Genomic DNA, 14860 nt, shown 5'->3' with positions numbered 1-14860 from the left:
GGCCCAGTTCTGTATCCCTTTTTGTTTTCTCCTTGACACAGTGATTGATAATGACGCTCTGTGTTCTAACCTTGGACTTGGTCTCCACCTTGGCTCCGTTCTTTAGCAGGTATCGGACTACGTCTGCCTGGCCTGCCCTGGCTGCCATGTGGAGAGCTGTCTCTCCTCGCTGGAAGATACAAAGGTTGTTGGCAAAAGGGAGATTTTCTAATCTGTATCGACATGTAGTACATTAAAATTAGTCTACTTACCACATTGGTGGTGTTGGGCGAAGCTCCGTGGTGCGTCAGCGCATGGACAATGTTTTCATGGCCCATAAAGGCTGCCACATGAATGGGCGTCAAGCCGGACTGCAGATAATAGATACGATGATCAACATGAAACATTAAAACACTAAAGACCAAATCAGCAACCAAGTTTTATCCTGAACATCAAAACCAAACAACAATAAGATCAATTCCAAGTAATTATTATGTATTAAATGGTACAGAAGAGTAAAGGTGTTCCAGTATGCTCTATTACCTCTGTGACAGCCTGGATAGACGCTCCATGTTTAAGCAACAGCTCCATCACCTTGACTCTGTTCTTCTTGCAGGCGATATGAAGTGGAGTGAAACCATTCTGCATGAAGAGAAAGTGTAAAGCTAAGGCTGGTATTCCAGTACGATCACTGAGAAACTCCCCACAGCCTCTAAACATGTGCAAATGAGTGAATGCTGAGATGTGCCAGGATGCAAATGTGTGGTAAAGAAAAGGTAAATATGAGGAATAAACCTGTTTTCAGTCCTGTTTTAAACATTCGTATCAGCACATATCTATTTATTTCACACAAAAATAGTCCATATCATTAAAAAACAACAACAACAACAACAAAATATCCAACACAGACAAAACTATCAGAAAATAGACAGACACAGTAAAACTTTATATTATAGTGCTAAGACTTCTGCACTACCCAAACCAAACCATTTATTTTTTCTATGAGTATAATATTAATCATAAAAGCAAAACTTTTGGTGACTAACACCTACCAACATCAACATTTCAGTATTTCTTGAACATGATTTTTTTGTCACGATCACGTGACTTTTCTGTTTTGCACCCCCATTCTTAACACCCCTTGTACGGCTTTATCCCTACCAGAGCCTTGGCATTTGGGTTGGCCTTCTTGTCCACAATGAGCTTGGCCACCTTATAGTGACCGCAGTGGGCAGCAACGTGCAGCGCTGTAAGGTAGTCATTGGTGACGTCATCCACGGGCACGTCGTGCTGGAGCAGGAGCTGGACACAGTTCAGGTGGTCCCCCTGAGTGGCCATGTGGAGAGGCGATAGGCCGTTCTATACAGGGCCGAGACAGGGAAAGAAAGAGAGAAAAGGGGAGAGAAAGAGAGAGCCAGACAAAGAAAGAGAGCGACAAACACACACGCAGACGGACACATAGACAGATGGACAGACAGACACAGTAAGTTAGGACGCGGCCATGTGCTGCACAGAAAGACTGCGAAGGAAGTTGCTGAGAAGGTTACAGAAGCATTGTTATAACGAGGCCATTACAACAATGTCTATTTTGTTACACTGGTCGTCCTGCGCGGTCAAACTGTAGGGCTGCGAAGGCAGCGGAGACAGGCTGTTCTGGAGAGGTCGCACAGATGTTATGGAGACAATGCGACAACACTACAGCAACAACAACAGACCTGCTATGTGAGTGGATGACAATTATTTAAATAGCTCCGAGTGGTTAGGAGAGCTGATTTTGAAAACAAAGGTATTCCAGTGTTATTAACATCGTGTATAGTGATCTATTCTGGTCTGTTTTATATTTAACTTAATGAAAAAGATGTCATGTGTTTGTGAACTTTCTTTCCTTCCCTATTCTGAGCTTAGCAGCATCTCCTGAATTGATCATCCAAGTAACTACCTTGGTCTTGGACAGTATAGGAGCTCCTCTGTCCAGAAGAATTTCTACCACCTGCTCGTGTCCGCTCCGTGCCCCACAATGAAGAGGTGTCAGACCGTCCTTAAAAGAACAAAATAACAAAATGAAACACTTTTTTAAATTTGCATTTTACTATAAAATAATTTTAATAAACTTCCGTTTGTGCAAAATCAAATACTGCTACAGACAAAAACTTCTGTAAGTCTAAAAAACATATATTTCAGCCTCAAGTGCCTTTCTAATTGTGAAAAAAGTCTTACCTTGGTCTTTGCATCAATTTTGGCCCCTCTGTCCAGCAGCAACTTTACCATATTGCTGTTGCCCCTTTTTGCGGCCACATGAAGCGGTGTGATGTCATTCTAAGTGAAAAAGTGGAAAACTCTTAGACGCTTCTGCTCTCACATTATGCATTTAAACATATCTACAATTAGACAGAATTAATTCATTAGAAACTCGTCATGAAATTGACTAGTCTGCAACAGACTGTAATGCTTTGTTGCTATCAAGCAAACAGCTGTAAGCCAGCTCCATTGTTTAACCATCCACCACTGCTGGTGGATAATTTTCTGGACCTTACCTGTAATCAGTATAAAAGCAGCACAAACATAAACACCGCTTCACACACTAGCTGATTCAATTATAGGCCACTGATCACTCTGATTAGTAAACATCTAATATGGAAACCCATTTTCTAAGACAACATCACTGAGATTACTCTGTATATGTCACATAAAATCTCTTCCAGGTCTTTATATTTAATCATATCTCAAAAAAATATGAATTCAGTCTGAGAATAACATAACAGATACATATATAACAAATGTCCCATTGTTCTAAAAAATCTCCCATTTCATGAGGGTCTTTATTAATCCAGGAATCTCTTTCTCTTTACCACTGAATACCTATATATTTATGGGAATGAACACAAATACATTAGGCTTCATCGTACCAACATTACTTCCAATACTTGCACTATTCTGTATGTGTACTATTGTATTTATTTATATTCATTCTCATTATTTTCTATTCATTCATTCTCTTCTATTCAAGTCCAGTACTGTTGTATTTATTCTTAGTTTATCTTATTTCTGTATAGTTGTATAAATGCATATTTGAATTTATTTCATTTTGATTTTTACATTTTGACCTTTGATCCAAGAGGATGATATTTCGTCCCACTGTATACTTGAGTGTATATTGTTGGGTTGACAATAAAACTCTACTTGACTTGACATTAAAGTTTGTGTGTGGGTGGTTTGGGTTTCACTGTTGTTTTTTTCCCTTGAGTAAACAAAATATGCATTCGCCTATCAATGAAAAGTCCACAAACAGAATTCATGTAAAAAAAAAAAAAACCCACATTTGACACCAATATTTTCAGTCCATCCTATTTTGCTGAAGGGTTTACATGCAAAATATAAGTTTATTCTTTGCTTTTGCTTTCAAGGAGCATAAATGTGACAGATGTTTGGGAAATCAAAGTGATTTTCCTCTGCCATAAAAGCTAAGCTATACCTTTGTTTTACCGTTTCATAGTTTTTTTTTAATCCATTAAATATACCCGTATACCATATTCATATGTATTGTGTGTAATGGTTACACCTTTCCCAACCAGCAGAGGGCAGTAGAAACTCACCCGAGCCATGAAGTCCACAGCAGCCCCGCGGTTCAGCAAAAGCGTGGCCACATTAATGTTGCCATAATGTGCTGCGATGTGGAGGGGGGTGAAACCACTCTGAGGATTGAAGAAATGCAACAACACACGTGCAGACAGACAAATAGACACACCATGTTAAAAAAAACAGTGGAGCAACATTCACACAAGATCAAACATCTGGCTTTACAAAGTCCCACTACATCAAACAAGGACACACTGGTTGCACACTGCTACACTGACACCTGACTTTTCTAACAGTTGCAGAAAAAGTCTATTTTTTCTAAAACTGTTAGAATCAAACATGGGCCCAACTAAAATATAACAATTTTACATTTAACTGACAAAAAACTAATTACAAAGATATGAGTGTAATATACAACTTGATTTGAAAGCTCAAGAGCTAACTGGTGTAAATCTGTTTAATTCTATTTACAGCATTCTGATATTTTTAGCTGCAAATAATCACCCTGCAAATGAACTTAATCTCCATTTGTTAACATCTTCAATGAGAGATGTATCCTGATATAACTCCTGGATTAGCTGTCGGAGCAACTAAAAGACACTGGAAAATATCTGTGACCTTATGTCTTACATTAAACAATCCAACTGCTGGAATTTTAATTTCAAAGAGCCAAAAGTCAATCAGTAATTCAGACACGTGTCCCCACCGATATCCTGAACTGAGAAATCGTACCACAAAGTTCACCAAAATTAAAATGATTTATATCTGCCTTGAAAAAACACACTATTCATATAAAACAGATTACAGTGTCTTTCTTCTATCTGAGTACACATTTGTTTAACGCAATGCATAAGTCTGAAATCAAAGCCATTTTTGGATGAATCATATCAGAGCCTGCCAAAACCACAGACAATGCCAACCAAAACAGGCACGCACAGAAGGTGGCCACCTGGCTTTGGTTTAAAAAAGGGGCCAATGTTACCACAGACGCAGTGTCACACTAGCTTGTTACTTTGGTCCCATGCAAAATGCTTTAGGTGTGAGTGTTGAATATTGGATGTACTAGAGCTCAATAAAGGATACACCAGTAAACAAATTAGAGAGCCTGACTAATGCTAGAATGCAGGGGTTCTTTAGAGTGTAAAGGGAATTAGACTGCCATGCAAGTTATGGACAAACTGCTGGTTTCAAATGAATGATAACCATTTTTCATGCGTACACTGGTTATCATGCTAATCAGTTTCATGGAGGGACTTAGTCAGGACACATTAAGACAACATATTTTAAACAGTGACAAGGGATTTCCAAAAATAAGACACTTCAGCTTTGGACACCATGAAACCATTAGAATCAAGGAAAACCTTGATACCCAAGCCTTTAGCCTCAGATTTATTAAATCAGTATTTGTGAAGCATGCGCTTTAGCTCTGATTTTCTCAATGACCAGATATATCCACTAGATTGATGAAGCAATGAAAAGGAAGAAGGCAGTACTGAGCTAAAATGGAAAAGGGGGAGTGACAGAGGGCTGCAGAAACACTACTGCATCAAGTCAGGGGCACTGAAGTGATTGTCGTTGTTGTTTTCAGAGTTTTTATGAATAGGATGAACACTACATAATGTACAGAGTAGAGGTGTACCTCTGTTGTTCTATTCACCATCATCTACAGAGTCAGCCAAGAGAGGAGAGAACGGGCAATTAGTGAGAAAAAAAAACAAATTAAAAAGGGCCTTCACTCACATGAAGTGGAGGAGCAGAAGAGGGAGAGGCAGCTCAGTGAAAAATAATCTACGGCAGAAAAGTTTCGGTGTGCAGACTGCGCTCTTACTTGAAGTTTGATTTTAAGAATGAGAAGGATATTCTCAAACTCAAATCTTTTCAGAGATAAAACTGGCCAAAAAACAAACATGAATGTACTTCTGCTTCTTTTCCGAAAGAAAGAGCATCAACAACAAATTCAAACAATAAAGAGAAAAGGCAGCAGGAAAAAAAAGACAATCAAGAAAACCAAAGAAATCAGTGTTAAAAACAAATAATCAAATAGGCAAAAAGAAAGAGATCAACTGATCATTCACTACCAAAGATGGGCTGCATCAGCGTTTTTGCTCACCTTGGACTCGACGTCTGCGTTGTGGTCGTTCTGCAGGAGCAGGGCCGCGGCCTTGGTGTCATCCTTGCGTGCAGCAATGTGCAGGGCAGGCAGGCGCACCTTGCCCTTTGTATCGTTCTCCAATAGCAGGGAGACCACCTGGTCATGGCCCTGCTGGAGGGCCACTGCCAGAGGGGTAAAGCCATCCTGCGAAGGAGGGGAAGAAATGAGTAACCAATGCTGGATGGCGTGGATGATGAGAGCAAATTAAACGCAGCTTATAAAAAGCAAAATGATTTTTAATAGTTTTATAGGCAATGATGAATCTAGGCTGCTCACATTATTTGAAGGTATTAATTATTATAATAAACAACTAGGTTAACTATGTCAATAACAGTGATGTGTTTTCATAAAAATATAGAGGCAGCTTGACCTAGAGGAGCATTTAGAATTAATTATAACTTCATATAATGTAGAAGTTACTGTACATTTCCAGCTCACATCTTCGGCATTTCCCACTCACATTGCTCTTATGATACATAATTCAGCCAAAAGCTCTGCCATTTTATTTTACTGTGTTTTTGATACTGCATGTCTCAGTATGTGTGGGCAGAAGTGTACACACACACACACACACACACACACACACACACACACACACATATATATATATATATATATACACACATTTTTTTCCTGTCCTGATAAGCCTCTTTCAAGATGAGGGGTGACTCAGCCCAGCTGAACACTGATGGGAGGTTATAGACTGACAGTGCAGTGCTCTTCATCGCCATCATCAAAATACTAAACAAGGGACTATTTAATTGGAAAATTGGGTTTGAACCCTCCTGGGGGAAGTGCTAAGGCACTTCCTTTAATTTGTCACCAGCCTGTATATTACCTTATATCATGTTTGAGTAGATACTGTGCATGCGTGCCCATAAATGTAAACTTGCAGACGACAGGGTACACTGGGTATTGTATCATCTGCGTATGTGCACGTGTGTTTGTGTGAACGTGCTGTGACTGGAAAGTGTACGTGTGTTCCACAGACTAAGCAACGTTAATCAGAGCAGTAACAGCAGCTGTAGAGAGGAGGCAGGGAGCAGAGCAGACCTCATCAGTGACCCGCTCAAGGTCACTCTACCTCCTCCGTACACTACCAATCAATGAAGTTCTGCCTAGTCCCTCATAAAGAGATGAGGAAGGAGGAGAGGAGGTGGGGCAGGCAGAGGAGAATAGGGGAAAGATAAGAGAGGGATCATGTGAGACAAAAAAGATGAGAAATAGACAGAAACAGGAAAGTGAAAAAGGAGACAAAAAGATGAAGACACCGATGGAGACTGAGGCAAATTGGGGGGGTGGGGGGTGGAGGAAAAGGGGAGGAAGGGAAGGAAACAAAGGAGGAGAGGAGATGGAGGTGGTTAGTACAACAGATAAAAAAACCTTAGATACGACAGTGGCATAGAAAATGCACGGATACATACTACAGAGAAATGGACACACATGTGAGCACAAGAAACACACACACACACACATACATGTACAGTACCTCAGTGGCGATACTCTGGCTGGCGCTGTTCTCCAGAAGGAACCGCACCACCTCCAGGTGATTCTCCTGGGCTGCCATGTACAGAGGAGTGAAGCCATTCTGCACACAACATGAACCAAAAGACACACAATCTTTTACACACTGAGTATATCTTAACAAAACATGTTCCAGTGGTCTGAAGGTAAAGAGTTTTTCCTCTGCTTGCTTTTTTATTTTGGACATTATCAGAGAGAAAGAAGCTGGCTGAATATTTTCTCTCGCTTCGATCTAATAGAGTTAAATGTGAAATGCAAGGACAAGCAGTTTCCTGAAGAGGCAGAGGCCTAGTTGGCATTATGCCAGTTTCTGTCAGTGAGGATTTCTCCCTGTATGTCAGCGACTATCTGATATAGATCATCTCAACAGCAGTGTAATTATACCTACCCTAAAGCCAGACCACCAAGACCTTGCTGTCATTTTGACATTGACTTGCAGGCATTTCGAGTATATCCCACCTGAGATTGTGCGTTGACATTGGCTCCATTAGTGACCAGCTCTTTGACGACTTCCGTTTGGCCAGCCAGCGACGCTATGTGCAGAGCAGTGTTTCCTTTCTGGATTACACGGAACAACCAAAGGAATGCGTGTTAAGCTCTGGCCCACCTGTCCCACTGTTTTGCTTGTGTGTATGTGTGCGTGTGTGAATGTGACTGATTGCCACTATGCTCTTCATATATCCACGTCAGTATCTACGTGCACCTGTGAATCCCCTTACACAGATCACATGCTTGTACTGCTGGCATTCCAGCTCTGGCATCCCCCTGCATGCAGTGCCAACAATGTGTCACTTCCTATCCCGCCGGTAAATAAAACTAGTGGAGACTTTTTAAGAACCTGTGCAGTTCCTTGTGAGGGCAGAGTCGACCCTCAGCCTGATTCATGGCCACATGATCCTGATGCTAGTTGATCACAAGGTTCTTTTGCACAATAGCGATCAGTCACGTATAGCGCATACAGGAGCAGGGAAATCTGATAGCCATGGCTCCTAACAAACAGACAAGTTTCTTTTTGTTTATTACACCACCACTCAAAGCTGCCAAAGATGCCAAATTACAGTTATTTGCAAGCACTGCTGAATACAAAAATTAGTTTAATGGTTGAAACTCTGATTTCTTCTATTTCACTATGATTTTTTTTGACAGATTTATAAAATATCTGTGTTTTGATACGCTGTCACTTTATTTTAATATTCATTTAGTCACCTTATTATTGTTGACAGGCTAATTGTACTTATGTTTATACCTTTATTACATGCTGTAATGGCCTTTTTTTTGGAGCATTTCAACTTGCTATACATCAAAATATAAGTAATTAGGCCATAGTAACAAAATAAATCACAAGAAATGCAGTAAAAGAAATTGAAAAGCTTCTTTCTACGCACTAGATATAGAAATGTCATAGCTATATCCATCAAAATTGTAAATGAAAAAAAAGTTGCACAAATATATAGAGATATATTTATATATAGGGAGAAGAGATATTTATATATTCATATGTGTCTAACGAGACACAACATTAGTACAATACTACATGTTTGAGGCCAAACGTTTCAGCTTTTGTTTGGAATCGTGTTCATTCAGATCTATCGTAGCCTTTATGAGTGGTAACACTTAAACAGCAGTGTTAAAGAAGTGCTGGCTGCACTATTTGAAGCTAACTGACAAGTTACATTATTTAGCTTTGCAAAAATACCAACTCCTGTGCTTGAAAAAATGTGCCAATGTTTTCACAGTGTACATTTGAGCACTGAAAACACACAGATAAAGGAAGGTGAAGATCTTGGCCTTATTTAAAAAAATGATTAGAAAAATACTCCTTAAATTCCTTCATGCTGAGAACCCTCAAATATTTTTGGCTAAACAAACACTATGAATACCATTTTAAAGACACGTATTTAAGTTCATGTAATCCAGTGCAGCGATGCCACTACAGCTCAAAAGATCAGTTATTGTATCACTGACTATTAGTGAACACAGGACTTCTTGTTTAACTCTCCCACAGTGAGAGCAGCACTGTTGGAGGGGCTAATGAACAATAACTAGAATCAAACAGAGACGCTGTTGCTAAACAAGAATCCTCGATAGCGTTGCCTCCTCTGGCTGCTTAAAGAGGAAACTGATCGGCATTAGGATGCAAGCAGACACAGGCATATCAAACTAATCCTCGAGCATCCTCCAGGTCACAATACAGAAATATTTTAATTGGGAAGATTTTTTCCTTGATCTTGAATATTTTATTGTGTCTTATGTTTATGTCAGCACTAGGCATGTGGCCTGGGGCCCAGAGGCTGAGCCAGACCACTAAATGGCAGTAAAAGGCTTCAGGGGAGAAATATGGAAAACATTTTCAGTGGCTCTTCCTCTGAACTCCTTTTAGATCAGAATTGAGATGCGTCCATAGCAAAAACCTGTCTTATTAAAATATATGCATGTTTTTACAATACATAAAATAACACTACAACTGGTTTTACTTATCTATATGTTTAATACATACAATTCTTGCAACACACTCTTTTGCTTCATTCTAGCACACATTCTATTATTTTCGTATGGCTAATTACCTTGTCTGCTTCCAGCAGTAGTCCCCATAGACGTCATTAAATATTGATCCAGTATCAAACACTAACAAAGGCTGCACACTTCGTCGTACTGATTCTGCATACTGTTTAATCCTACAGAGATGCCATGATCCGCGCTCGGTCCAAATATAGTCTTCCATTATACCTGATGGAGTTGGTCTTACCTTTGTGGCTGCGTCCACAGTGGCTCCGAGCTTCAGCAGCTCAGCAACAACCTCTACATGTCCCTCCTTGGAGGCCAGATGAAGAGCATTTAGACCATTCTAGGAAGGAAACGTTTATAGGAGTTAGGGGTCTTATGCATGATGAGATAATATGAGATTACGTTTGATTGTCAATGATACGTTGGCTAAAATCATCTATGTTTTATTTATGGTAAGATAGTGTTTATTAAGTTATACATGAATCTTGTAGTCCTCTTAAATTTAGCTTGGGAAGCATTGCAGCTTAATGCGTACCCTAACATGCTTCTTTAATTCTAAAATCGATGAGCATGCATAAGGACATGACAGTTTAAATGGTAAAAACTTACTTGATTGCAAATGTTAATCTCAACCCCAGACTTGAGGTAGTCAAGGACTTTTTCGAGGTTCCCTGCCCGGGCAGCTCGTAGGTAACTGGCATTGCTATCAGACTTAAGAGGAGGAGGAAACAAAGAGAGCGAAAGAGGGCACGAGAGGCAGATGAGAGAGAGAGCAAGAACAAAGAGAGACGAATTAAGCACTGTCTTGATTTAAACATAACACATCTTTAAGCCCACAGTAGAACAAAGCATGTGCATTACTGTACCAGGTAGAACTCTGTCATAATTTCTCAGACATCCAAAAACATCTTATCTTGGCAAAAAAACAAAGCTAATATCCACAGATGCAATGTGTTCATTTTTACACTGCGAACAAAAAAAAGTCTACTTGTGCTTCAAAGCGAGAAAACACAAACATTTCAAGAAGTAAATCCATGAGAAATGAGAGAGCCCAAGCATATCTTCCCGACAATTCACATCATCCTTCATCATCCATCAGATCCCACCGAAATGTTATTGCAGCTTTGTTAAATCCAAATGTCCATGATTCCCCAGTGAAAGAAGTTCAGTGACCGGGTGGTCGTTACAGCTGCCACAGAGACCTCCTCTTTTCCTCTGAGATGTTTTCTGTCCACCAGCAAAGCAGTTATGACTCTACGTTGCCGTGCTATGAGAAGCAGAGCATCCGCTGTTCTGCTCAGCTGTCCTTTATTTCACTACAGAAATAGGGCTTTGCACACCAAAATATAATGATGAGGCAAGCATTTTTTTTTTTTTGCCCCATAACAAATGTGGTGAGCATGTGCGTGTAGAGAAGAAAGGGAGGGAGGGAGCGAGATGGAAAGGAGGAAGAGAGAAGAAAGAAAAAGAGAAGGAGAAGGAGAAAGCTAAAAAAAAAAAGAGAGAATAGAAGAGACGAAGGTAGTTTCTTTTCTGTGTTCATGTTACCTCAGAGGACATTAGGTCTGACATAAAATGACACACAGCAAACTCTGCACATTTTGTCTCCCTTCTTCGCAGCAGCCTTGCAAAGAGCATTTTGTAAAACTCAGCACTGGTGCTGCTGAGAGCAGGAGGGAGAGATGCTGTGATATGCTGCTTCATAACAGGGGCACAAAACCAAATTCCCCTGATTTATCAAAAGCCCAGACTTGCTAAATTTAGCTTGCATCCAGAGACATGTAGGATAAACGCAGCAGGGCAATGGTACAAGTGGTTATCCAATGTTGTATTCTCTGCCTCCCCCTCCACTGTGCTTGTCCAGAAATAACTCTGACGAGCATAGAGGGATCTGACCCTTTGCCAAAATGTGAGGGAACAAGACACCAGTATTAGATTGTTCCACTAGTCTGTATAAAAGTTTGAGAGGAAAATATTTCTGTTTGTGCTCTTGCACACATGTGTGGACAAACAAATTAAATACAAATGAGGCAGTGTTAACTGGAACCCGAGTCATTTCCTGATTACAAGATTACAAGAAACCATTAAGCTAAAACTTATATATCTGCAGCCACATCTAGAGATTTCTCCTTCCTTTTTCCATAGCCCCAACCCTCTGAGGAATGTGTGATAGCACTGAATCACTAATGATATTTCTGCTCTTGTGGCCTTGAGAAAAAGTCATGCGTGGTACCGAACCAGCATGATAAGTAAACAGCAAAAATGAGCCATGCACCGAGAACAATTAATGAAAAATTCAGCTCTTAACTTTATCAAATGCATGTGCAGAGGTAATATTATAAATGTCTCAAAGGTCTAAAGAGGCATAATAAAAGCTTGAGATTCTTTCTTAAGATTGATGCTCTATCAGTGTGTGTGGCTGTGATTATCTTAGCATTACTTAGCATTAGCACTGCTGAATTGTACCGGGCTGTGATACTGAAAGCCTTTAAACATCTAGTGCTATGCTCTGGATCTTCTTCAGAGAAATACCTCCAAATAGCTTTATAAACAACGTGATGTAATGTAAACAATCTCCACAGCAATTAACTTAAAATTAAGCATAACCTTTACTTAAAATTCAGCATAATACAGTGAGTAGATCTTTCATGATAACCTGTGGCCCAGCCACAGTCAGCAGCCACCCTCTTTCTTGTCATCATTTTTATTTTCTGTCTTCTGTTAGGTCTACGTTTCATTTGTTTTCAACCTTCTTTACAGTGAGAAGTGCTGGCTATGCAGGAATGGTGAGAAAATATTGATATTAAATATTGAAGGGGGGCTGTAAAAATAAAAAAAGCAACACCATGATGTCGTTTTCCCCTCCAAAAAACATCATACACATTTTTCCGCCGCAGAATTAAACACAGCATAAATTCAGGCAGGCCTTGAAGTCGAGCACATTCCACAATCCTGTAGATCATCTGTCTTCAGTTCCAGATTACATCAACTTGCTCATCAGACACTCTTTTATGCATCCTATGGGTAGTTCTCATAGAGTTCATACTATTTAAGATGCTTTAAAGCTGCTCTTTGCAACTCACTTCCAACCCAACTCGTCCTTTCATGCTGTTTCTGTCTTAATCAGCGTCATGTCTGTTATCACTATACACTTAAAGGGTGGCATGTCACATCACAAAGTGGAAATTACTGCATATGGAAATAATCTAATTTTAACTATAGTGGTTCTGAACAATATCGAAGATGGGAAGGAAACATATAAAATGTTTATTTGCCAAAACTTAAATGGGTATTGCCTTTTTATTGACTTACTGAAGTCTCTCCACATACTATAATATCTGTGCAGCATATGTTTGTGTTTCCCACCAACTAAGATGTTTCCTACTAACTGCCATGTGTCCTCACTGTGAAGCATGCTCTGCAATGTCTGACCCATGTATGAGCTCTTGAGTGCAACCAAATGCGTGACCGCTCTGAAACCCCCTGACATGGAAATGCAAAGGTCACACTGCTGTGGAAAGACAGCATGCACCAATACTGCTGCTTGATTTACACCATCAAATATTACCTAGGTCGAACATGATATCTAATGCAGCCTTTAATCGTTTAATACAGATATTAAATGAGGGATGACTGGTTGGCAGCAGATGAGACAGAAAAAATATATAAACTTCATTACAGAAAAGTTACTTTATTAAGAGCTTTTACGTGTTTCTATGACAACTTGCATAGTCTTTTAAATATCACATGGTGCTCTTTGCTTCTCGCAACAGATTAAGTAGTCCACATCCATATCTACATTATTACTGATTTCAGTTTATCCCTTAATACAGTGACCAAAACGTCCAGCCCCACAGCCATCCCCATCTATGTCTAACATGAGGGATCTTGGAGTCTTTGTGAATGAAGTATTACACACGACTGGGTATGAGATTAGTAAGAGAAATATTATTAAGCCTCCACAGATCAGAGGTTCAAAGAAAATGGGGCCATTAAAGACTAGGTTAAGCCTGAAGGAAAGCATTAATCTCATGTTAGATAGAAAGTAGAGGACGAGAGCGAAATCTGGCACACAAGTGCTAACGAAAAAAGCCTGAAATTATGCCATCACTCCAAATTAACATCTGAAAGAGTCAAAAATTGAGCTAACTTTCAGGTAAGATGCTATAAAAATGAGAATTAACCATATGGGTTAAAAATTAATAGAGCCCTGTCGCCACTGCCTGCAGATGCTCTTTAAAATGAAGAAAAATAAATGTGAATAAAAAGCAGCTAGGCCTTTGTGCTGGCATTTGATGAACCAAAATGCATGTGTTTGATAACACTACAGCACCTGTTTCATAGAGTGGATACGCTCTTTGAAGAAGAACAAACCCTTAAAGGTTCAATCTGCCTCTTCAAAAAAGGGAAGCATGGGAACAAAGCACAATCCCTACTGAAATTTTGATAGTACAGATTTCAAATATCTAGTAAACATTCCCTGCTTTTGCTCACATGATATATACTGTAAGCTGGTAACAATGCATGTGTGGTGTCAACAAATGCTACTCTCCCACAATAAACTTGGAAAATGAGAATCTACTCACAGTAACATTTTTGGATAAAGAAAATAGATCTGTTTTCTTTTTTTTGTTGTTCTTGGAGTTTTCTTTCCTTCCAAAGGCAAATCTGATATCCAGCTATTAGAATAAAATTAGCATTACAGTATGACACAAAAGGATGAAATTAAGTTCAATTCAATTCAATTCAATTTTATTTATATAGCGCCAAATCACAACAAAAGTCGCCTCAAGACGCTAGTAAAGGCATAACGGTCAGATTTTGGGTGGGTCACATCATTCACTTCTTGAATTTGAACTTCACGACCCGTTGCTGCTGCTGTTTGTTTTCATTTTTGCTGAATCTGTAATTGGCACCTTTTCTCTTCATGACATCAACGCAGTGATAGTCTATCTGGATAGAAGGTACTTAGTATAAAGAACTGATATCCTGTCTTTCCAGACTACAATGATGTCAGCTTGGCACTATATACCAAGCTCACAACAAAGCAGAAGCTCGCACACTGAGTGGAACAGCATTTATATAGCACTTTTCTAATCTTACTGACCATCCAAAGCACTTTAG

General features: G+C 39.5%; 1 protein-coding gene across 14 annotated transcripts in view; it reads right to left on the bottom strand.

Moving 5' to 3' along the window:
- Window positions 1-14860, bottom strand: part of LOC113034723 (ankyrin-3-like) — a 93100-nt gene that overhangs the window by 49358 nt on the left and 28882 nt on the right. For 8 of the 14 annotated variants that reach the window (XM_026189653.2, XM_080288258.1, XM_080288259.1 and 5 more), the window contains exons 2-13: window positions 10346-10447; window positions 9978-10076; window positions 7691-7789; window positions 7197-7295; window positions 5666-5851; window positions 3573-3671; window positions 2197-2295; window positions 1919-2017; window positions 1141-1338; window positions 523-621; window positions 252-350; window positions 71-169 (exon numbers count right to left, since the gene is read on the bottom strand). In XM_026189653.2, coding sequence (XP_026045438.2) covers window positions 71-169; window positions 252-350; window positions 523-621; window positions 1141-1338; window positions 1919-2017; window positions 2197-2295; window positions 3573-3671; window positions 5666-5851; window positions 7197-7295; window positions 7691-7789; window positions 9978-10076; window positions 10346-10447 — 1377 coding nt within the window. Of the gene's footprint in view, window positions 1-70; window positions 170-251; window positions 351-522; window positions 622-1140; window positions 1339-1918; window positions 2018-2196; window positions 2296-3572; window positions 3672-5194; window positions 5219-5665; window positions 5852-7196; window positions 7296-7690; window positions 7790-9977; window positions 10077-10345; window positions 10448-14860 lie in introns of all 14 variants that reach the window. The other 6 variants (XM_080288255.1, XM_080288256.1, XM_080288260.1 and 3 more) reach the window with 1 other exon arrangement.

This window comes from Astatotilapia calliptera, chromosome 13, assembly GCF_964374335.1.
Source record: "Astatotilapia calliptera chromosome 13, fAstCal68.1, whole genome shotgun sequence".
NCBI lineage: Eukaryota > Metazoa > Chordata > Actinopteri > Cichliformes > Cichlidae > Astatotilapia > Astatotilapia calliptera.
This window is presented reverse-complemented; position numbering and strand designations above follow the sequence as displayed.